Raw genomic sequence first — 24512 nt, 5'->3', positions numbered from 1 at the left:
AAATTAATACTTCCATAAAGAGACACTTAAAGACTCATATTTAATATTTGGAAAGAGACTATATCATCTACACAAGCCATTGTGCTTGAACCCCGATGATCGTCTTGGTGGATTGTTTCATTTACCTTCTGTGCCGGTGTCCACACCGCTTTAGTGACAGGACTTTGAAATAGCAAACTGGGAGAACTATAAAAGGCATGACTTACATCACATCCAGCTAGCAAACTCCGTCCAAGCTCCATGATCCTTAATGTTTTTTTCATTTGAACGCCTTGTGAAATTATTTTTTTTTGTAAAGCTAAAACCAAGTTTACTTTAATCTCAGAAGAGATATTACGCCTACTTAAAAGTCGAGAACGGTCCAATCACATGAAGCCAAAATATATGAAAACAATACTGATTTACTAAAATCAAATGTGCACCCCATGGACAAGCCAGTTAGAGCTCAGCCTCAAGTCGCATGCGTTTCATACTAAATACAATTTTGATTTTTTTTAATAGGTGCTAACATGACTACCAGTTGTATAGTATGACTAAATAAAGTTATTTCGTAATTATTTTGCAATATATATTTAATATATAATTTAATATATATTCCAGACTGGAATTGCTGATGACTCGTTATGGCAGTTCAAAATTGATTCTTTCTTTAAGAAGACAATATCTTTATTATCAAGTGACATGTCGATCTTTAAAACTTTGCAGACCTTTTACATTCACAAACAGCTGTAACACATTGTCTGAAAGGTAATATTCAAAAAAGCATAATAGACCTTATTCACATCAGCGCCATGTTTTTTTTTAATAGGAATGAAAGCGAGGCTGTGAGGGATAGACATGCATCTCTTCAGTGGGCTGTTATATAATGTGTTTTTAGATCGTTCTGCTGACAAAACACTGCGAACATATCTTTCCAAATGATTTCAGTAGACAAAAAACTCCAGACAATATAAGCTGTGGAAAATTATAAGTGATCTAGGAGCTTTCTAAAGCTTTTTACAGCGGACTCCGTTGAAAACACTGTCTAAAACACAGTCCATCCCTCATAGCCTCGCTTTCATACCTGTCATGGTGCTACTCTGAATAAGGTCTAGTTCCCTGTTTTCACCTCATTAATTATGGTGAGGTCATTAGTGTCAACAGGCTGAGACAATCGCCAGTATGCTATTATTATGGAGAAAACATCCTAGACCAGCAGTTATGAGCAGTTTTTCTCTCTAAAAGCAATCAAAAGCTTCAGCAGGCAGTGGTTTGAGTGAGAACTCTTGTCCAGCCTTACACACACACCTCCTATGATTATTTACCTTTGTGTTTTGTTCTTATTCTGTTTACTGGCTATTTTATTTATAAATGGATTTTGTTGTTTTCATGAAACTGTTGGCTGACAATAAATCACATTTAACATTGAGGTCCAACCTATTTCACCAAGATCCGATCACTTTAAAGTTTCTGGCCTCACCACTGCTGTAGATAGATATCTATGCATGTATTCAAAAGAAGACCCTATATTTAGGCTTATGCAAGGGAGACATGATGTAGAAAAATAATACTGTAACTGTTATGGAGTGAAGGAAACAGAATGTTGAATCCATATATTATATTTTTATAACTGTACTATTAATTATTATGATAGTGTATTTGCTTCATAACAGTGCGGAGATGTGATTTACTGAATGCGGCCCCTTTAAGAAACATTACACCGCGCGCAATGAGCATGCGCAGAAGAGAGAAGCGCTGGAGTTTTGTTTTGTTTCATCTCTCTCTTTTTTTTTTTCTTTTTGTTGTTTCCTTTGACGCTATTATGATCGCAGCAGTCGAATACACTGTGATCCCCTAGTAAGTGTATGTTATATTAATATTATTGTTAATGCAATAAAAAGGAGAAAAGAGAAAAACGAGACGAGCGCTGAAACTTTAACCAGTTAAAGCTAAAAGTGACGCTGTTAACGACCGTGAATGAAGAACAAAATGTGAAATATTTTTTCCGGATGCCGTATATTTCCAGACTGCAGGTCAGAGATGTTCCATTTATAATATAAGAATTTACGTTTGCCTTGCCTAAATGTAGCTCCCTTTTTTGTAGTGTAACGTACAGAGAATTAAATATAGTCATTAATTTTTATCAGCCACTATTCAGTCTGTACATCGTGCATGATATCTGTTATCTTTGTTAGATTTATGTTAAATTCATATATTAATTGAAGAATTTAAACTGTCTTATTTCACTCTTATAAAATCTGTATTCCCATAAAAATGAACAACCTTCCAATAGAGCCGTTTTAAATGCTACTTATATCTAACCATATCAAAATGCTCTATATTTCTAAAATCAAGCATTATATGGTCATTTAATTTAAGAAGCGTAATTATTTAAGAATTGCAATATAAACTCATTAACCTTGAATTTGGCGGATCTGGTGTCCCTCACAACAATTCACCAAAAAGAAAGCTTCAGTTTAGTCATGACAACTCTCGGGCCGCTTCTCAATATGCGTTCTTGGCTGTGCTTGTGTTGTTGTGGACTTGTGAAACGTCATCAGTCGCTGCCCAAGTACAGTTCCAATTCAGATTTCACATCTAGCTAAGTACTGTTCAAATCCCCGGATGTGTTCTTGATCCGCCCCTTTTACAGAGGATGCATCGAGAGGTGACTTGTGTGGAGTGGACTTGAGACAGCCAGGTATCCCAGAATGCATCTCGCTCCAACCAGCAAGCTTCAATAGCGTCGGAGTAAACCCGCATAATTAATACTAGTAGTTTTGAACAGTAGAAAAAATACTACTGCTATTTTTTCACGAAATTGAGTTTTAAGATTTTTTCAGTCCAGAAGGTAGGCCTAGTTGTTTAAAGCTCAAATCTGTGGTTTATTTATAGTGCCTATTTGAAAATTTGATCTGAGTTTTTCGGAGTTGTGAGATCCAGTCGATCACCGGGCGCTCAGCGCTCATGTACCCGCAGAGAAAAGCCTTTCCTCGGCTAGTCCTTCTGACATCTGCTGCTGGCTCTATTGTCTCTAGTCTAGTGGTTAAACATGAGATATAATTTGTCTTGTGTGTAGTCAGTCCAGCTGATTTTGAGACGCTTCGGAGCCGCACAGATGGACCTGTTTGCTTCTCCGGACACACCACATTGCCAGTTGTTTTACTCCCGGGCACACTGGTGAGCCTTCTGGCACAGACACTGTGCAAAGTCAGGGAGGACGAAGAGCAGGTCTTGCTAGTTGCGCCCTATTGGCCCAACCGGACCTGGCTCCCAAAACTCATGCAACTCATGAGTTGGAGCAAAGACTGTTTCCCTCCACCCACAGAATGTATGTTGCTGCTATTGCCGCACATCACAATACAGTTGACGGTAAGTCCTTGGGAAAGGACGACCTGGTCATCAGGTTCCTGAGGGGTGCGAAGAGGGTAAATCTGCCTTGCCCTCATTCTTTACCCTCTTGGAAATTATCTCTGGTGCTTATGGCATTGCAGAGGTCCCAGTTTGAACCTCTGCAGTTAGTGGAGTTGAAAATTCTGTCTATGAAGACGTGGTGTCGAACGTGACCGACTGAAAGGGAACGTCTCGATTATGTACGTATGTACGTCCCGTCACCACAGTTGCTGTACCACCGCTGGGGAGCCAGGGGACGGTTGCATCAGCTGTGCGTAAGTTACAACTTAGCCTAGTTTTGACATAAATGGGCACTAAGTTACAACTTACGCACCATTAAATTTTTTTTTTTTTGCTCCATTAAACTTAGTTGAAGCTTAACTCAATGTATAAACTAAATATTTACGGAACCCTCCGGACAGGAGTAATGGTTGGAATAAAATAGCAGACTGAACTATATAAATAAGCTCTTCTTTTATCTGACAGACAGACTTCAATTCTTTAGACATATGCCTTTGCCTTTGGCTTGCTCAGTTGGGGATATTTGGGGATATTTAATTTAATTAATCAATCAACGATACTATTGATCAGCATTACCAAACGTGGACATTCCACTAGAAACAAACATTGATGTATTGTTTTAATTTAATACTGTGAAGCTGCTTTGATACAACCTATGTTGTGAAAAGCGCTATATAAATAAACTTGACTTGACTTGACATATATGAAAATGCTGACATTTACACTCGCTTACATTTTAATAGAGAGAACATTATGTGAGTAGATTAGCCTACTTTGTTAGCGGCTCATGAACACGAACCCGTCCTAACAGCGTGCAGCCTTGTGCATCTGTCCCATCGGTCCGTGTTGTGCATGTCAAAAAAAATCAGTCACAATCAATAAATGTCATTTCTAATATTTTTTTGTATCAGTACTTATTTATTTATCTTATTCGTTTTGTTTCAAATACAGTTTCTGAATGATATTTACATTTAAAAACACTTTTGATATTCATGATCAAGTATCTTATTTAATGACAATGTATTTATATCATTAGTTACGTTTGGTAAAAGAAGTGAGAATGAATGATAAACTGAAATTCACGGCATTTCAACAAAACTTCTGCTCATGTATTTGAAGGCTGCTATTGGATCATCTAGGGTAAACGTCATATTATGCGACTACGTATTACTTTACGGAGAGCTTACGACCTACTAGATACGGTCTGCCTTACGAACAAATGGTGCAACTGAATAAAGTACAGAGTTAGTTACTAGCTAGTAGTTACTAAGCCTCTAGTGTGGACTTTACATTCCAATTTAAGAAAGAAGTTACGAACGGCTGGTGCAACCCTACCCAGGTCACTAGCTCGGCTCCTCAGCGAAAAACGTGATATGTGATGCACCTTCAGCTCATTTATACCTGCGCTGGGAGGAGGAGTGGCAGATGCAAATATCGCATACCAATGTGCATTGGCTCGTTTAGTTACACTCGAAGGAGACTAACCTCTCTAGCGAGATTCCTATTCATCGGTCAGTCCAAAGTGTCGTCTCTGTTGCCTCCCTCAGGGAAAGAGGGTTACATACATAACCGAGACGTTTTATATGCTACTTAAATGTGACCATCAGAATACTGTATATTTGAACTACATTAAAAGCAACATATGTGTTTGCTGTTAAAGTAATCCAGTATAAATTCAGTAACTTATCTTTGATTTTTCCAGATCTGGTCCTGTGGGCGTCAGTATCACACAGTTATCACAGATCAAAGCCCCTCCCACAACTATTCACCAAAAAATACTTCACATCATCCTACAAGAGAAGGACAAACTCCAGGAGTAGCAGCTGAAATCTGTGTGACTGTTAAAGATGGAGTTTATTAAAGTGGAGATTGAAGACATGAGTGATCCAGAACCATCCAGAATAAAACATGAAGATACTGAGGAACAAATAGGTTGGTGTCCATTCTTGATTCTTCATTGTTGACTGCTTTGGTGGCTGTGAAATAATAGCAGTATATGGATGAAACTTGATAGAAAAATGCATCTAAATGATCATAACCCAGTTTTAATCGTATTAACTAGTAAATGGCAGAACTGACCTTTGCACATCAAAGATACTCTGGTAACATTTTACAACAAGGTCTTATGTGTTAACATTAGCTAATGTATTTAACATGAACTAACGATGAGCAATACATTTATTACAGTATTTATTTGTTTATAAATGTATCTTTTTTAATGTTGGTTAATAAAATATATAATTATTGCTGTAGAAGTAATATTTATTGTTCGATCATGTTAACTAAATTAGTTAACTAATGTTAAAGGTATAGTGGAGGATTTTCTTTTTCCGGGTGGATCATCAAGACTATTGGTCCTCCTAGTTGTCAATCATTCTGGTGATATGTTTGCGTAAGGCCGTCGTACGTGCTCGTCCCTAGGTAGTTTTCGCTTTCTGCGCATGCGCACTTTCAGGTGTATATGTGTGGTGAGCTACGGTTTCAGCCATTTATTGAAGCTCGCCGTTCTCACCGGGTTTTTTTAAAATGTCTGAGGGTCGCAAGAGAAAAAGTGTCTACGAATTGTATGACAAGAAGAGAAAGGCCTCTGAAGAAAGAAACAAGACCAGAGTGTTTTGGGGAGAATATTTCACACGCTGGCGTGAGCTAAAAGCACAGGTTGGGCTTTCCACTGATGCCTCAGTCGCGAAGTTTCTACTCGACAGGTAAAGTTTGGCATGCTATTTGGAGAAATCCATTTAAAATCACTGCTAGTAAAAGTTAATGTAAGCTATGATTAGCGATGCTAGCCCTGGCACAAGTCACGCACCGCGCAGACACGGTAAACATCCCATGCCAACAGCAACTTGTAAATAGAGCGTGCACGAGGAGAACTAGGCTCGTGCATGCTCTCTCGTGCACACGTTTAATAGGCGTTCCCTCTCGGGAGCAGGTAGAGTGTTGCGCATGTGCATTTTTTCAAAAAGTGGAGAGGGCGGTTCTTTTCTAAAATTCGTGAAAATCCTCCACTATACCTTTAACTAAGTGTTTTTGTCTAATAAGTGTTCTTCATTTTCAGATTTTACCTCATTGAACTGATTCTAACTGCTTAATACATTTATTTTAGACCAGAAGAAAGTGGAAGAGCAACGACACAAACTAAATTACGTAACAAAACACTGTGACGACTTCAAAACTCAAGGAACAAAAGCCAAAAAGCTGCACTCCTGCTCTCAGTGTGGAAAGAGTTTCCCCAAAAAAGGAAACCTTAACAGACACATGAGAATTCACACTGGCGAGAAACCGTATACATGCACTCAGTGTGGAAAGAGTTTTTCTCGAGCATCAGGTCTCAGTAAACATCTGCGCCTTCACTCTGGAGAAAAACCATTTAACTGTGATCAGTGTGGTAAAGATTTTAATTTGTCATCAGATCTAAAAAAACACCTGAAAGTTCATTCAGATGAGAAGCCTCATGTGTGTTCTCTCTGTGGAAAGAGTTTTCCGAGGCTGGACAGTTTTAAAGTGCACCAGAAAATGCATACCGGTGTGAGAGATCATGTGTGTTGTGACTGTGGGAAGAGCTTTACTACACCTAGTCATCTAAAACGGCACCAAAGAATTCATACTGGAGAGAGACCGTATCCATGCATTCAGTGTGGAAAGAGTTTTTCTCAAGCATCAGGTCTCAGTGTTCATCTGCTTCGTCATTCTGGAGAAAAACCATTTAACTGTGATCAGTGTGGTAAATATTTTACCTTGTCATCAGATCTAAAAGACCACCAGAAAGTTCATTCAGATGAGAAGCCTTATGTGTGTTCTCTCTGTGGAAAGAGTTTGTCACGGCTGAAGAGTTTTAAAGTGCACCAGAAAACACATAATGAAGTGAGAGATCATGTGTGTCTGGACTGTGGGATGAGCTTTACAAGAGATGACTGTCTGAAACGGCATCAAAGAACTCATACTGGAGAAAAACCTTACAAGTGCTCATATTGTGACAAGAGTTTCACTCGGTCAGAATCTCTGAAATCACATGTGCAACTTCATACTGGAGAAAAGCTGTAATACTGTACTCAGTGTGGGAAGAGTTGTTATTATTTACTAAGTGTACTAAATTGTGTTCTGATAGTACATGCAATTATGAGAAATAAAACAGAAACATCTTGTCTTGATTGATCTATTTAATGAATACAGAGAATTTGTTATATTAATGAGTTTTTTTTTTAATGAGTTTTAGTTTTTTTGTTAATACTGTGATAAATATGTTTGCGATGTACAGTATTATTGTCAATCAAATGATTAGGTCTTGTATCATACAAAGAGTTTGGAGTTCATTTTTATCCTTTATTATTGATCAATAAAGTAACAAAGCTTCAGTTCACCAGATCTGGTGGATTTAGATAGAAAATTATAGAAGCTGTAAAATATGAAGCAATAAACAAACAGTTGATATACAACTAGAACAGAAGCCAAAACTCTTTCACATGTCATCAGTGTGGAAAGAATTTTAAATGTTAAAAGAACTTTAAGGAACACTTTAAAGGGACAGTTCACCCAAAAATGAAAATGTTAACATTTACTTACCTTCATGCTGTTCCAAACCTGTGTGAGTTTCTTAGTTCTGTTTAACACGGAAGAAGATATTTTAAAGAACATTGGTAACCAGACAGTTGACGGCACCCATTGACTTCTATAGTAGGGGAAAAAAATACTATGTATGGAACTATACTGGTACTGAAATTTAAAAAGTGTGACGATACCAGCATTTCCCTCTAGCATTTTAAGCACTGTTGAACGGATTCTTGAACACCTCTGATTGGCCATTGTGTTAACACGCTCAACATATCTGTCTCTGATTGGCTATTGTGTTCATGCGCTCAACATATATGTCTCTGATTGGCCATTGCGTTCACACGCTCAACATATATGTCTGTGATTGGCTATTGTGTTCATGCGCTCAACATATATGTCTCTGATTGGCTACAATGATCAACACTTCAAAAACATGTTGTCTTCACCGAGCACTTACACAGATGCACACGGGAGCGTTTGAAAGCAGGCGTCTATCAGCGGATCCCTAATTTATCCGGGCCTGCTTTCAAATGCTCCCGTGTGCATCTGTGTAAGCGCTCGGTGAAGACAACATGTTTTTGAAGCATTGATCAGGTGTTGCCTGTTAATTAAATAATAATAATAATAGCCTATTAAAGGGGACATATCATGCTAAATCCACTTTTTTAGCCCTTAAATGCATTTTGTTGTATATTTGGAGTGTTTAGAAGTACAGAAAAGTTGAAATTATTCTCTTCAGGTGCTGCGTTGATATCTTTATATTCTGTTTTGGCCTTATTTTTCAACCTGTTCAGATTTTTCTGTTATCTATGACGTTTTGTGAACTATTACGTCACAGTATTTGCAGCGGAACTGCCAAATAAGGACATTGACTTCCAGCCCAACACTTCGAGCAATCCGCCATTTTTATTTCTCGCTGCAATTTTGTAGTCCAAGCTAAAAGATGCAGAAGTTACGAGAGGGTAAGTTAAAATGTTCGGTTGTTGGATGTAGTAACCCACACGCTTCATTACACCGTCTAATGTAGATGAACTGCCGTGCTTGTGACAGGGCGCATGTTTAACTGAAAGATCGAGCAGAGAGAGAGAGAGACCCGGTCGCGCGCACGCACTCTCTCTCTCTTCGGAGCCCGGCGAAAGTGTAAACAAGACACCGTCTCCAAACTAGACGCTGTCTTGCTCTCTCTCCCTCGCACATATTAATCAAAATAAATCGACACGGTGGTAAAAGGTCGGAAGACCAAAGTTTCATGTGTAAATACAGTAACACACCATTGCGATACATCCATATGAAGACGTTGTTCTGCAGGTTCGTCGTCTTCATTTTCATCTCGCTCCGGCTCCGACTCTGGCTCGAACATCTAAGGCTGGCTGGACAAGTCTTCCGTTGTTGACATTTTGCAATAAAAAGTTTCTGTGCCGCTATAATCGTATCTCTGCTATCAAACTACAAAAATGGCCGAACGGGGTGGAGTTGAACCTCTGCAAACTGGAGAGGGGGCGGGGTATGAAGTGTCTCAATTGTATTTAAAGAGACCGCACCAAAACGAGTTGCTCTCAGACGCACATCAGAAAAGGGGTAGAAAAGGGGCCTGTGGAGCTATAATAATGAGGAATTCAGACCCAAGCATTGCAGTTCCGCTTTATATAGACTACAAATGTATGATTTATATGTTAAAAGGAACGATTTAAAAGCATGATGTCTCCTTTAAGTGAATAAACCAACATCATTACATTCTTTTTATAACTGAAATATTTGGATATTTAACACTTAATTTAACACGTAATTACATTGAAGATGATTGTGAATTAATGCAGGATGCAAGTGCAAATGTGCGTATAACCTAAATTATCAGGCTAATCGGGTATTTGTATGCTATTCTAGTACATAAGCTAACTGTAAGCTAACAGATGTCAATGGTATATTGATCACATGATTATCATAACATGATTATGACCATAACATGATTCTGTAGGAGAGTGCCTATTAAAAGTAATTTAATGTAAGTTTAATAAATGTAATAAAGTGCCTGCCGGTTAGAAATGTTGTCCGACTTTGAGACAGTGCCTCGCCATTTGACGCCTGCTTTCAAACACTCCCGTATGTATCTGTTGCGCTCGGTGAAGAGCGTCATTGATGTATTTACAACATGTTTTTGAAGAGCTGATCCTTGTAGCCAATCACAGATATATTTGATGAGCGCATGAGCACAACGGCCATTCAGAGGTGTTTACGATTCTGCTCAACAGCGGTACCGACTTGACACTTTTGACAACACTAGTCCAACTTCACGTCAGCCCTACAGTGCCGGTGTGGTGACAAATCGGGTCCTCCTCGAAATCGGGTCTTTATTTTTAGCCGCCCTCGCTGATCGGTTTCATCCAGCTGCAGCCGATGTAATTGGATCGCTTGGGGTCCTAATGGAGACCCGATTTTGAAGAGGACCAGATTCGTCACCACACCGGCACTGTATGGCTGCGTCCGAAATTGCATACTCTCTTGAGTAGTTCTTATTTTGAAAAAGTAATTACTTCTTGACTGCATATCTGTATGTATCTTGTATGTAATCTGTACATACTACATTTCCCATGTTGTCATTATCATGTGACCTACCAGCTTCAGTTACATCACTTCACTGTCATTCTCAAATCCTCTCGCATGGCCTCATGGAATAGTAAAGTGTCCATCATATGCACACTTTAGAATCTCACCAGAAGGAATAGGTCATCCGGGTACTTTATTTGCCTACTCTTTTATGAGTACTGTGTATTCAGACATACTTCTTTTTCACATACTGTTTAACGCCTACTATATTGTAGGGAATTATGCGATTTCGGATGCAGCCTATGTGATTTACGTAGGAATATGCGGCCCCTTTAAGAAGAATGACACGGAGCGTAGTGAGCATGCGCAGAAGAATGTAGGGCGAGTGGCTGAGAAGAGCAGCGCACTCGATTCTGTTTTGTTAGAAGAAAGAAAATAAAGATTCGGTTGCTTCTTACCTGAGCGATCTTTTTATGTGTGTGTTTTTTTAGCTGAAGTCATTGATGAGCTTTTTAGTGCGTTACGTTATCTTGCGATCGTGAATGAATGACACACGTGGATTATTTTCTCCGGATGAATAAAGTTAGCTGCTAGCCTATTTCCAGTTTTAAGGTGAGAGATGTTTAACATTAAACAGCTACAGAGTTTAACGTTATGTGTTTAAGTACTAACGGTAATGTAATGAAATGTGTTTTTTGTCCTGGTTATTTATTAGAGTGTGATAATATGTTGGCAGAGAGTTTTCCACAGACTCTGTTTCAGTCTGTTGTTGACACCAATAAAATGAGCTTAATATTCCACTTTACAAGAGATCTCAGACATCACTATAATGAATGAGATGAAAACAGGGAACTTTTATGTACAAAGATGCTTGTTGTTTCGGTCAGACTTGACAATTAAACCTTATTTTAAATATAACTAATTTCTAACTTTATCAAAATTAAAAATACTTAATATTTCCAACAGAAAACACGTATACACTTAATTTACATATAATTAGTATTTCGGTATAGATTTAGTAACTTCTTTTTTTAATTTGGCAGATCTGTTGTAACTGGGAATATTCCCAATTCCCATCATCCTACAAGAGAAGGACAAACTCCAGGAGTAGCAGCTGAAATCTGTGTGACTGTTAAAGATGGAGTTTATTAAAGAGGAGATTGAAGACATGAGTGATCCAGAACCATCCAGAATAAAATATGAAGATGCTGAGCAACAAACTGGTTGGTGTCCATTCTTGATTCTTCAGCTCAGGATCATTGGGAAACCGTATCTGTGGTAACATATATGCAAAATGATATTGATGAAATAATATAACATAAATAATATAATATATAATATAATATAAACAAATTGTTTCTAGAAGAAAATTGCGTCATCTTCCACCCTAAGTAAGGCAGATCAATAATATTGTTGAATATTAAATGTCCCCAACTAAGCAAATAGTGTTTTTAAGGTCATGATATAATATTTTGCAAGGAGTCGTGTGAAAATAATTCTTTATTAATGCATAATTTGCCCGTAATCATATTTTGAATAAAAGTATTAAAAGTGTTTGCTGTATTACTGCCTCTCATGTTTTGCAAAAATGTTCCCCCAGGTTTTTCCAATGAGCCTGTGTTGTGATTATTCATTGTTGACTGCTGAAAAACAAACAGATTTAAGATATAGAAGTGCATCTAAATGATAATGATCTTGCATAGCTTTTGTCATGCACATTTTGATTGTATTAATACACACAAGAATGACAGAAGTAACCTTTGCCTAATCAAAAATGACACTTTTTACAGATACCTGATCTCTATTGCCACTTGAACTGAGCTTAACCACATAATATTTTATTTTAGACTGTCTTTGTCAGTTTATTAAAGAGGAGATTGAAGACATGAGTGATCCAGAACCATCCAGAATAAAACATGAAGATGCTGAGCAACAAACAGGTTGGTGTCCATTCTTGATTCTTCAGCTCAGGATCATCAGGAAAATGTATCTGTGGTAACATTTATTCAAAATGATATTCCGTTGCATCAAGCATGTTTCACGACAGTAAAAGCGTGTTCATTTTTATACGAAACCGATTAACGTGATTCTGGCAATGTTTTATTACGTTGGTTTTTGTACGTATCGCCACAGCACAGAATTGAAATGTCCGGTAAGTGGCTCTAAAGGGTTAATGTCCATCATGTTTTAAAATAGCATACACCTACACTAAAGCCTAAACCTAATAGTGTTAACAAAACCAAAGTTGACATAAAAACGCAGTTGCTGAAGCAGCCATGCCATTTTAGCTTCTTTCTAGGTGTCTTTGAGCTCTTTTGTTGTTTGTACTCAAGATCTCAGCATCACAAGTACAGTTCTGTATCAGTTGAGCCCACCGAACAAGCTTAGTATCTCAGATGGAGCTGGTTATGTGATGCAAACTCCAAAATGTATTCGTATACAAATTATGCACTGCGGTAAATAGTGTTTTTAAGGTCATGATATAATATTTCGCAAGGAGTCGTGTGAAAATAAGTCTTTATTAATGCATAATTTGGCCATAATCATATTTTGAATAAAAGTATTAAAAGTGTTTGCTGTTTTACCACATCTAGTGTTCATTTCTGTTGGAAACTGCAGTGATATGTATGTACTGGAACATGTTTTGCAGAAATGTTGCCCCAGGTTTTTCCAATGAGCCTGTGTTGTGATTTCTTAATTGTTGACTGCTGAGAAACATTAAACTGAAGTTAAACAGATTTAAGATATAGAAGTGTATCTAAATGATAATGATCTTGCATAGCTTTTGTCATGCACATTTTGATTGCATTAATACACACAAGAATGACAGAAGTAACCTTTGCCTAATGGAAAATGACACTTTATACAGATACCTGATCTCTATTGCCTTCTACTATTAAATCATGTTCACTTGAACTGATCTTAACCACATAATATTTTGTTTTAGACTGGATGGAAGTGAAGCAAGAATATAAACTAGAACATTGTGATTTCAAAATTCAAAGAGGAAAAGCCAAAACGCAGAACATCTGCAGTGCAAAGAGTTTTTCTCAAGCATCAAGTCTCGGGAATCATCTGCAGGTTCACTCTGGAGATAAACCATTTAACTGTGATCAGTGTGGTAAAGGTTTTAATTCGACATCAAATCTCAAAAAACACCTGAAAGTTCATTCAGATGAAAGACCTCACATGTGTTCTGTCTGTGAAAAGAGATTTTCAAGGCTGGATCATTTTAAACAGCACCAGAAAACACATAATAAAGTGAGAGATCATGTGTGTTTGGACTGTGGGAAGAGCTTTACAACATCTGAATATCTGAAGCTGCACCAAAGAATTCATTCTGGAGAAAAACCCTTCAAGTGCTCATATTGTGACAAGAGTTTCACTCAGTCTGCACACCTGAAAGTGCATGAGCGAGTTCATACTGGAGAGAAGCCATACCACTGCACTGAGTGTAAGAAGAGTTTCAAAGATGCATCAGGTCTCAGTGTTCATCTGCCCATTCACTCTGTAGAAAAACCATTTAACTGTGATCAGTGTGGGAAAGATTTTAATTCATCATCATATCTCAAAAAACACCTGAAAGTTCATTCAGATGAGAAGCCTCACATGTGTTCTCTCTGTGGAAAGAGTTTTTCAAGACTGGAAAGTTGTAAACGGCACCAGAAAACACATAATGAAGTGAGAGATCATTTGTGTTGTGACTGTGGGAAGAGATTTACTACATCTGGTGAACTGAAACGACACCAAAGAACTCATTCTGGAGAAAAACCTTACAAGTGCTCATCTTGTGACAAGAGTTTCACTCAGTCTGGAACACTGAAAAATCACGAGCGACTTCATACTGGAGAGAAGCCGTACCACTGTACTGAGTGTGAGAAGAGTTTCAGACATTTACCAAACTTTCTCACACATATGAAAAAATGTGGCAAGGTCCATTTGTTTTCAGGTCAAATGCCTCAGAATGAAACGGTGTGAGATCAAATATGGTGTTTTTCCTAAAAGTTAAACTCATGTAATTTTATGAATTTGGTGCAAGGGTTGGAAAACTAGAAAGACTTAAAGGGTTAGTTCACCCAAAAATGAAAATTCTGTCAGTAATTACTCACCCTCATGTTGTTCCAACCCCGTAAGACCTTCGTTCATCTTCGGAACACAAATGAAGATATTTTTTATTAAATCTGAGAGTTGTCTCACTCCTCCATAGGCTTCTAAGGGACTGAAACTTGCTGACCCAGAAAAGTTATTAAAGACATCTAAATATAGTCCAAGTGACTACAGTGGCTCAATCTTAAGTTTATAAAGCGACGAGAATACTTTTTGTGCGCAAAAAAACAAAACAAAAATAACGACTTTATTCCACTATTCATTTCCTTCTCTCTGGGCCTCGAGTGAGTTCACGTAGTAAAACAGCGCAGCGCTTCTGTGTTGCACGTCACACGCATCACACACATGACCAGCGTCGGCCAATAGTGAGCCTACGTGTGACGTATAACACAGAAGCGCTGCGCTTTTTTACTACGTGAACTCACTCGAGGCCCAGAGAGAAGGAAATGAATAGTGGAATAAAGTCGTTATTTTTGTTTTGTTTTTTGCGCACAAAAAGTATTCTCGTCGCTTTATAAACTTAAGATTGAGCCACTGGAGTCACTTGGACTATATTAACGATGTCTTTAATACCCTTTCTGGGCCAGCAAGTTCCAATCCCTTAGAAGTCTATGGAGGAGTGAGCCAGCTCTCAGATTTCATCAAAAATATGTTCATTTCTGTTCCGAAGATGAACGAAGGTCTTACGGGGTTGGAACGACATGAGAGTGAGTAATTACTGACAGAATTTTCATTTTTGGGTGAATTATCCCTTTAGGAGTTGAAGATTCACCAGTCAACAACTCTTACAGTGTAAATAAAATCATTTTAGTTTATTTAATTCAGGGTGGATTGTGTGATAAATAGGTCTTATTTGAACTAGATATATTTATGTAATTTAATTGTTTAATATATTGTGTTCTGATAGTTCATGTAATTATTAGAAATAAAAAAGAAACAACATCTTGTGTTGATTGATCTTTTTAATGAACAGAGGATGAGTTATATAGTTTTAATCACATTAAAGAGTTTTTCATCATTCTATCTTAATACTGTGATGAATATGTTTGGGATGTACAGTATTATTGTCAATCAAATGATCAGATCTTGTATCATACAAAGAGGCTGGAGTTCATTTTTATTCTTCATTATTGACTGCTGAAGAACAATAAAGTACCAAATCTTATGTTGACCAGATTTTGATGTAGGGCTCCATATTTACCCGTTTGCTTTAGTTTGATTTGTTCATTTATATGTCAGTCAGAAATTATTAGCCACATTTCCACTGTCAGTCATGTGCGATCGAGGACTATTAACACATATCAAATGAGATTTTATTGTTTCACATAAAATAACATGTACTAACCCTAAGCCTCTATTTTATTTGTGGTCACAGGACTGCACAAAACAACTCTTTCAGGCTTTTAGTTCAAAAGCATTTAGAAAAATATTTATACATTTTGTGTTTGTCACGTTTCTTTAGTAAGATTGATCATTTCTATTAAGTTTCCACTAAAATAGTGTAATTCATCTCCTGTCTCGCTACTCTTGCTGTTTCCTGAAATATCATAAAAATACCAAAAATGCCATCATAATTCAAGATGTAAGGTAAAAAAAGCCATGTAATGACTTTTTCTTTTTATATATATATTTATATGATGTAGGACCAATACAAAAAAAAAAAAGTGTTGTTTTCCTAAATTGAATTTGGCATGTAATTGAAATGTGAACATGTGAAACAGTTCCATGAACAAGTTATGTATAACTGTAGTTTTAGACAATAAATGTCTGTCAACGAAAAGAGATTTTCTTTTATATTGATGACATTTGATTAAACAACTTCAAGTAACTACCGAAGTCACATGTATCTAGACTCTATTAGCAGCTTTCATTGGCCATGGACAACCAGAGGCCGCCTGACTGACATGTAAAGCAACTAATCACAGTTTGTTTTGTACAGCGCTATGTTTAGGGCATGAAAATGTAAAGACGATGACTTACAACAACAGAGCGGCCTGTTAACTCTCTATGCTATAAAGCCAAAGGTCCTAAGAATTGTCAACTTTCTTGATCTTTTGACATATAGGAGATCACTGATCCCCCTTTCAACCCTCTTGATGAATAGCATCTCAGGAACTGCACTCCAATGATTCAACTCTTACTTCTCAGTCTAAGTCACAAAACCTAGTCTTTGGGGTGCCTCAGGGCTCAGTGCTTGGACCACTTTTCTTCTCCATCTACAAGTCATCACTTGGATCTGTCATTCAGAAACATGTTTTTTCCTATCACTGTTATGCTGATGACTCACAACTCTACATCTCATTCCAGCCAGAGGATCCAAAAGTAGATGCTCGCATCTCAGCCTGTCTGACAGACATTTCTTGCTGCATGAAGGACTACATTCAACTCAACCTGAGGATTAAAAGACGTTTTGCAATGCCTAATTGTAGAAAAAAAACTGTCTTTGCAACCCTAACATTAAGAAAGCATGGATGAACTTTAGTCAATTCTATTCAATTCACATTTATTTATATAGTATAATATAAATACATACCGTTTCAAAGCATTTTTTACAGAAAATGGATGTTTACATTACAATTTAGAGTGATTTGTTATCAGAGGTGACTTGTCTGCAAGTTATGTATTTCAGAAATGTACATATACAAATCATGCATTTAGCTAATAATGTATTAATTTAATTTATTGTTTAATTTTAACAATGAGCTCATTGAAGTAATGAATACACATTGTTAACAAACGATTAGGATTTATAGAAAATTTAGCATTGGCGTATGTTGATTCATTGTCAGTAAGACACTGTTCGTTTGTTTGCTTCGTTTTACTTTTTTGTTTTAGTTCATTATATTTAAAAGGGCACAGGTAAATATGACATTTGTTTTGGGTTTATGTGAAGATTGCTTAAAGTTCAATTGAATTGAAAGTTATATTTTTTTAAGCCTAATAACTTTTTTTAAAAATTGATAGCTGTTATAAATTATAATAAAATTATTCAAAAAACATTGATATATTTCAACTAAACTGTAATGTTGAATGGCTATAATTAATGTTTAAAATGAAGGGGGGGGGGGGGGGGGTAATTTTCATTGAGACATCAGTAGCTGTAGTGATAGTGGCCTTCATAAAAAGTTTTTAAAATATACTGTCTTTATGTTGTTTCTACATTCATTTGGAGATTATTATTATATTATAAAATATATTAAAAACTTATAAAAACGCATTTTCTATAATCGATTGACAGCACTATTTAAAATACAACACTGCAAATGATAATGTATACGTGTTTCACTGTATTGAAAAGATGAATGATGAATAGCCTATAAGAATGACAGTGTGACAAACGATTGAACATTCATTCATATTCTGTTTACACAAGTTATCCTGTGTTAGCTCAGTACTTAAATATGTAATAAATGTTTCACATTGTTGGCAAATGTTTAAACTATTTTACGATATTTTTCAAAACAATTCCACATGTGTAATGGCCTGGATTTTGAAAATATTTGAATACGCAAAACTGTTACCCAATCATAGCAGTAGTCTTGAACGCCCTATCAAACGTGTGTTTGAAAGAGAGGGTTAAAAACAGAATATAGATTAGGTTCTATTGATAACATTTTAAGTGGGTCTCAGAAAATGTAAAAAAAATGAAAATAAAAAATAAATATGTTCATGACGCCCTAACGTACTGTGTTAGCTGGGAATAATATGCGGCCCCTTTAAGAAGAATGACCGCGCGTACTGAGCATGCGCAGAAGGGAGAAGAACTATGAGGCTGTATCAGTCGAGGCTGTCAGAAGAAAGAAATTAGATATTCTGTTGCTTTTTACCTCAGCGATAATTTTGTTCAAATATAGCAGAAATCAAAGCAACTGTTTTTATCTTATGCCTATGGCGATTTTGTCAGACAACGTCTCGATTATAAATCAGTATTTTAGTGAAGAGCAGCTGCTTGACTGCTGGTTAACATGTAAGTTATGGGTCTCGTTTCAGACACTATTTCATATTCTTCCCGTTGTCTGACAACTGAAACAGAAAAATATAGAGATGAAAACACGTTTATTTTGAAGGGCTGACAGTCGGCAGAATGCAAATGCGAGGTAATGACGCAATCGATATGCTAATTAGCATTTGATGCTATTCAGCGACATTTTGCAAATATTTGTTACTTTCCATTGAAAATAGTTGGCAACAATGGCTGAAACTTTCACCTGTTAAATCTGAAACTGATGCTGTTAACGATCGTTAATGAAGGACAAATGTGGAATATTTTCTTCAGATGCCTAATATCTCCAGTCTGCAGGTGAGAGATGTTACCAGATTATAGAGTTTAACTTTAACCAGCTCCAGAGTTTACATGTTTAATTACTAATGTAATGAAATGTGTTGTGTTTCCTGGTTTATTATTACTTAGAGTAGTAATATATTGGCAGAGAGTTTTTCACAGACTCTGTTTCAGTCTGTTGTTGACACCAATAAAATGTGCTTAATGTGCCACTTTACAGAAGATCTCAGACATCACTATAATGAATGAGATGAAAACAGGGAACTTTTGGAGACTAAGAAACTTGATGGCTCTGTTATTTCTGTCAGACTTTGGACAACAATTAAAGAAACCTTGTTTTAAATTCAATTAATATCTAACTGTATCAAAATACTCCACATTTCCAACCGAAATAATTAAAGTATGCATTTTGCATTTGGCAGATCTGGTGTCCTAACCAAAGCAACACACCAATAACTACTGGGAATATTCCCATCATCCTACAAGAGAAGGACAAACTCCAGGAGTAGCAGCTGAAATCTGTGTGACTGTTAAAGATGGAGTTTATTAAAGAGGAGATTGAAGACATGAGTGATCCAGAACCATCCAGAATAAAACATGAAGATACTGAGGAACAAATAGGTTGGTGTCCATTCTTGATTCTTCATTGTTGATTGCTGAGAAACATTAAAATGTAAGTTCAACAGATGTGCATGATCATGATCTTGTATGTTGTCATCCACATTTTGATTTTATTAATATGAGTGATTAAACTAACAGTTGGCACATCAAAGATCTGATAATTGATATTACAGACATCTCTACTGCTATTACATCTAGTTCACTGGAACTGATTTTAACCACATACTATTTTATTTTAGGCTGGATGGAAGTAAAGCAAGGACATAAACTGAATGACATTGAGGAGGAACATTGTAACCTAAAAACTCAAAGAGAAAAACGCAAAAAGCTGCACACCTGCTCTCAGTGTGGAAAGAGTTTTTTTCATTCATCAAGTCTCAGTTATCATCTACGCGTTCACTCTGGAGAAAAGCCATTCAACTGTGATCAGTGTGGTAAAAAGTTTATTTCATCATCACATCTAAATCATCACCGGAAAGTTCATTCAGATGAGAAGCCTCACTTGTGTTCTCTCTGTGGAAAGAGATTTTCACGGCTGAACAGTTTTAAACAGCACCAGAAAACACATAATGAAGTGAGAGATCATGTGTGTTGTGACTGTGGGAAGAGCTTTACTACAGCTAGTCATCTGAAACAACATCAACGAATTCATACAGGAGAAAAACCTTACAAGTGCTCAGTTTGTGACAAGAGTTTCGCTCAGTTGGGACAACTGAAATCACACGAGCGAGTTCATACTGGAGAGAAGCCGTACCAGTGTACTCTGTGCGAGAAGAGTTTTAAACATTCACCAGGTTTCAGAAACCATCTGCGTGTTCACACTGGTGAAAAACCATTTAACTGTGATCAGTGTGGGAAAAATTTTCATTTGTCTTCAAGTCTTCAAAAACATCTAAAAATTCATACAAATGAAAGGCCTTATGTGTGTTCTTTTTGTGGAAAAAGTTTTTTACATATGACTCATTATAGACAGCACCAGAAAACACACACCGGTGTGAGAGATCATGTGTGTTTGGATTGTGGGAAGAGTTATATTGCATCTGTACATTTGAAACAGCACCAAAGAATTCATACTGGAGAAAGACCTCACAAGTGCTCATATTGTGACAAGAGTTTCACTCGGTTGGAGCACCTGAAATCACACGAGCGACTTCATACTGGAGAGAAGCCGTACTACTGTACTGATTGTGGAGAGAGTTTTAGACATTTATCGAGCTTTCATACACATTTGAAAAAATGTCAGAAGTCATCACAGTGAACATCATTTATTTTCATGTCAAATACATTATATAAACAAAATATGTTGCATCCAAAAGCACAATGTCATTTAGTTTAATGCCATGATTTTTTTGAAATGCTTAAGAGTTAAAGCAACACTATGTAACATTGTTTACCTTAAAATAATGTTTCCAAAATCGTTTTAGTGGTTCATCAAGTCGTAACAGGGTGAAAGGCACTTATGCCTCCGCTTTGCGGTCCTTTATCTGCTATAACCACACTATGTAAGATTGCCAGATCGGGTCGCGTTTCTGTAGTTCTAATGAGACATAAGAAAACTACAAATTTGACTTGCTTTACGGCAAGCGTTAAAATAGTCATTATTTTGTTTTTCTTCATTTCTGATGTCGCAATACATCATACTTTCATAAAATCATGCATCATACTCTACCTTGTCTGTGGACATCGTTCATTTTAAAGCCGGTGCTGGTAGCGGAAGCGGTAATGGACACTTCCGCTTCCAACCTGTAGGGGGACCGCAGAGGAAAAGTTCCATAGTGTTGCTTTAAAGCATTATCAGTCAACAACTCTTATAATGTAAATAAAATATTTTATGTGCTCTCTATGAAATTATGAGGAAATATAACCTCTTGTCTTGATTGCTCTATGATTGATTGAGACAGAATTTGGTTTTATCACATAATTGGGTTTAAACAGTAATACTGTAGGATAATGATCAGGTCTTGTGTCTTACAAACAGTTGTTGTCCAGTGTCATTTTTTTATTATTATCTTTCTTATACTGATGACAAACAATGTGGTATCAGCTTCAGGTTACCAAAGTAAAAGGAGCTGAAAACTACTAAAAATAAAGAAAACAAACCAATTCAATCAACTTTGTTTTATTTACAGATGGTTTAACCCTTGTGTTATGTTGCGGGTCAATTTGACCCGTTTAGATTTTCTAGTTGTTGGAAATACTGGTTAACCTATGTTTTTTTTCTTGATATTTTGTGACTTTTTCTCATTTATCATCATGAACATGCATGCAAAGTTTCAACATGCTGGTGTTTTTTGACATATACAAACAAAATTACTGTTACTTTCGTGATGTTTGCGGGTCAATTTGACCCGCATATTTTAACGCTCTAAGGCAACTGTACGGACCCAAAATAATAACATTTCTTGGTTATACTTTGTTATTTTATTTTTTTACTACCTTATGAAGCTAAAAAATTAGGTTTTACACACTTATTTCAATACAGAAAAATATTTTGTCAGCCACAGATGGTAAAAATTACCTATCATTTATTTTTTCAAGCTACCTGAAATAATATTAAACCTTTTTTTTTTCTTGATATTTTGTGACTTTTTCACATTTATCATCATGAACATGCATGCAAAGTTTCATCATGCTGGTGTTTTTTTTTTTTTGACATGTACAAACAAAATTACTATTACGTTTGTGATGTTCGCAGGTCAATTTGACCATCATAGGCAGCTATTAAAAAGCAACTGTACAGACACAAAATAAAAACATTTATTTTATGTATGTCAGGGCATCAACTCCAGTTCTAAAGTGTAAGTGTATCTAAAAGTGCTCTAACCCAAACCAAACACACTTGAGAAAGCTAAATCATGGTGTTCAGAATTAATTGCAAATTACAAATGAAAATTTTTGACAGACACAGATAGTAAAATAAGCTCTCATTTATATATTCAAGATATCTGAAATATCTTGAGACTTCGACATAGACAGCAGGAAAAATTAGCTCAGATTAATTGATTAATTGTTCAGTTATGATCTTCTAAGCAAAAAAAAAAAAAAATGTTAAAAAAATGTATATGCAAATATATATAAATATAATGCATATTCAAATTTTGTCAAAACAAAACAGTTTTAAAAAATGGTTAAAAAACATTTTCATTAAATCATATCTTCAGATATATATTTTTTGAAATATTTGACAAATGTTGATATTAAAAGTTTACAGTTTGTACCTGAATCTTTGTTGTTTTTCATAGTGTGATTTTTGAGGAATTGTATTGAATCCAATTAGGGTCAATTTGACCCGGACCATAAGGGGAGTACACAGAATTCCAACATAACACAAGGGTTAAAAGAATCCAGTATAACATCTGCATTTAAGTTGTGTATAGATATGGATGTACAGGAAAAAAACAGTTGATTATTTTAGTTTCATTTGATTTTTAATATCTCCAAATTTTCACTTCATTATAAAAAATAAACTTGAAATAACATGACTGTCCCAATGAGGAGGGCTGTAACATGACTTACTTCCAGATAGGCCTACATCACAGAACTGATATGAATGTAAATATGTAACTTGAATTGCAATGTAAGTCACTTTGGATAAAAGCGTCTGCTAAATGCATAAATGTAAATGTACATTTGCCACAGTTAATTTAAATTGTTATTTATATTAAAAATGTGGTGACTCCCCTGCTGTGGGTCCTCCTACATAATGCATAAAAAGGTCAACAATGCGCTTCAAAATTAAACCAAAATCAGCAGGCCAGAATAACAGGATTTGGGAATTTATAACATTTTTCCGTACGCAGTGCTCTGCACTCCAGTAGGTTGCGCAAGTGCACCTTAGATGTAGTGGAAAATGGAAATGGAGATTGAATGTTGTGACCAATCAGTGATCTACATTTTTTACATAATAATAGGTTAGTCCCTGTTTTCACCTCATCCATTATGCTGATGTCTGAGATCTTCCGTAAATTGGCACATCATTAGTGTCAGACAAACTACAGGATCATCACTTTATGTGATAATCACCTGTCAATTTGTTTTGAATGTTAAAGGTTAAAGTACATGACTAAAAATACTATTAAAGGCTACAGAAACCACACCTGCAAACTCTCTTTCTGACTCTGAAATACACCATTCACGTGATTAGTGCAGATCTGAGGAGTTTTTATTTTAATGCTTATTATCTGAAGGGAAATGACTGTCTTCATAAAAGTTTCTGTAACCCAGACGTTTTTCCTTATTCTCCTTATTCGCGGTTCCACCCTGTGTTCTCGTTGTCGCGAGACTTCGTGAAGCATCGCGAGACTTGACAGAGTGTTGCGTCACTTTCCTTTAAATACGGCCGCGCGCTGTTGTTTGGTATGTGTGTGCGCGAGCCGGTGTGTTGAGCTGCTGCAGTTAGGCGTTTAGCCGTTCAAACATTTTATTAATTAAACTGCTGGTTTAACTATTATGTATGCCAACCTTTTAGATTGCCTCTACCTTTTCAAATGACTGCTGTTGAGTGACTTGATACAGGAACTGGTGAGTTTGTCACGGTATGTTATACGGTGCTAAAAGTGTGTTGTAACGTTATGTGTATATGGTTTTGTTAGCCGGTGCTGGCGCTGGCTGTACTTTGATCATACTGAGTCTGACTATATATATATACATTTTGTGCCTATTTAAATGAGCAATACATTAATTAATCTTAATATTGTTGTTGAATATTTAATTATGAAGTCAACTACTCTTTGATTCTGAAATGTGTTTTGAAGCTATTTATTGATATTTGTCTATTTATAAGAGTACTCTTGCTGATTGTTGAATTATTTATATTGCTATATGCAGTATTTATATTGAATCATGTACATGATGAAACAAACGAACTGAGATTATGATAATATGATGACTTTATTATATTATGATTATGGTGATATAGTTGTGATGCTTGGAACCAGAGTGATGTATTAATTGGTCCTGTTTTGTACAGGCCAGGTTCTGTGCATTGATGGCGAGCCACTAGGCCCAAACCTGA

The 24512-nt window shown here is 36.3% G+C and overlaps 3 protein-coding genes across 5 annotated transcripts in view; all 3 read left to right on the top strand.

The window, feature by feature from the left end:
* The window catches only part of LOC307167596 (uncharacterized protein), a 167727-nt gene that overhangs the window by 47327 nt on the left and 95888 nt on the right, over nt 1–24512 (top strand). The gene's annotated exons all lie outside the window — the stretch shown is intronic.
* LOC307167205 (uncharacterized protein) lies at nt 1713–14659 on the top strand. The gene is made up of 7 exons (XM_079886195.1): nt 1713–2012; nt 5096–5325; nt 6500–7433; nt 8406–8505; nt 11630–11711; nt 12336–12428; nt 13436–14659. The coding sequence occupies exons 2-7, from the start codon at nt 5241–5243 to the stop codon at nt 14464–14466; spliced, it is 2325 nt and encodes a 774-aa protein (XP_079742321.1). The 5' UTR covers nt 1713–2012; nt 5096–5240; the 3' UTR covers nt 14467–14659.
* Nucleotides 18359–22523, top strand: LOC307167612 (uncharacterized protein). Of its 2 annotated transcripts, XM_079886856.1 has the most exons (5): nt 18359–18494; nt 18586–18692; nt 18778–18895; nt 19300–19498; nt 19738–22523. In XM_079886856.1, the coding sequence occupies exons 4-5, from the start codon at nt 19414–19416 to the stop codon at nt 20754–20756; spliced, it is 1104 nt and encodes a 367-aa protein (XP_079742982.1). In that variant the 5' UTR covers nt 18359–18494; nt 18586–18692; nt 18778–18895; nt 19300–19413; the 3' UTR covers nt 20757–22523. The 2 variants fall into 2 exon arrangements, with proteins under 2 accessions (XP_079742982.1, XP_079742983.1); XM_079886857.1 differs by lacking the exon at nt 18778–18895 and having other exon boundaries at nt 18359–18692.

The sequence above is a fragment of the Squalius cephalus genome, assembly GCF_949319135.1.
Source record: "Squalius cephalus genome assembly, chromosome: 11".
NCBI classification, from domain to species: domain Eukaryota; kingdom Metazoa; phylum Chordata; class Actinopteri; order Cypriniformes; family Leuciscidae; genus Squalius; species Squalius cephalus.
This window is presented reverse-complemented; position numbering and strand designations above follow the sequence as displayed.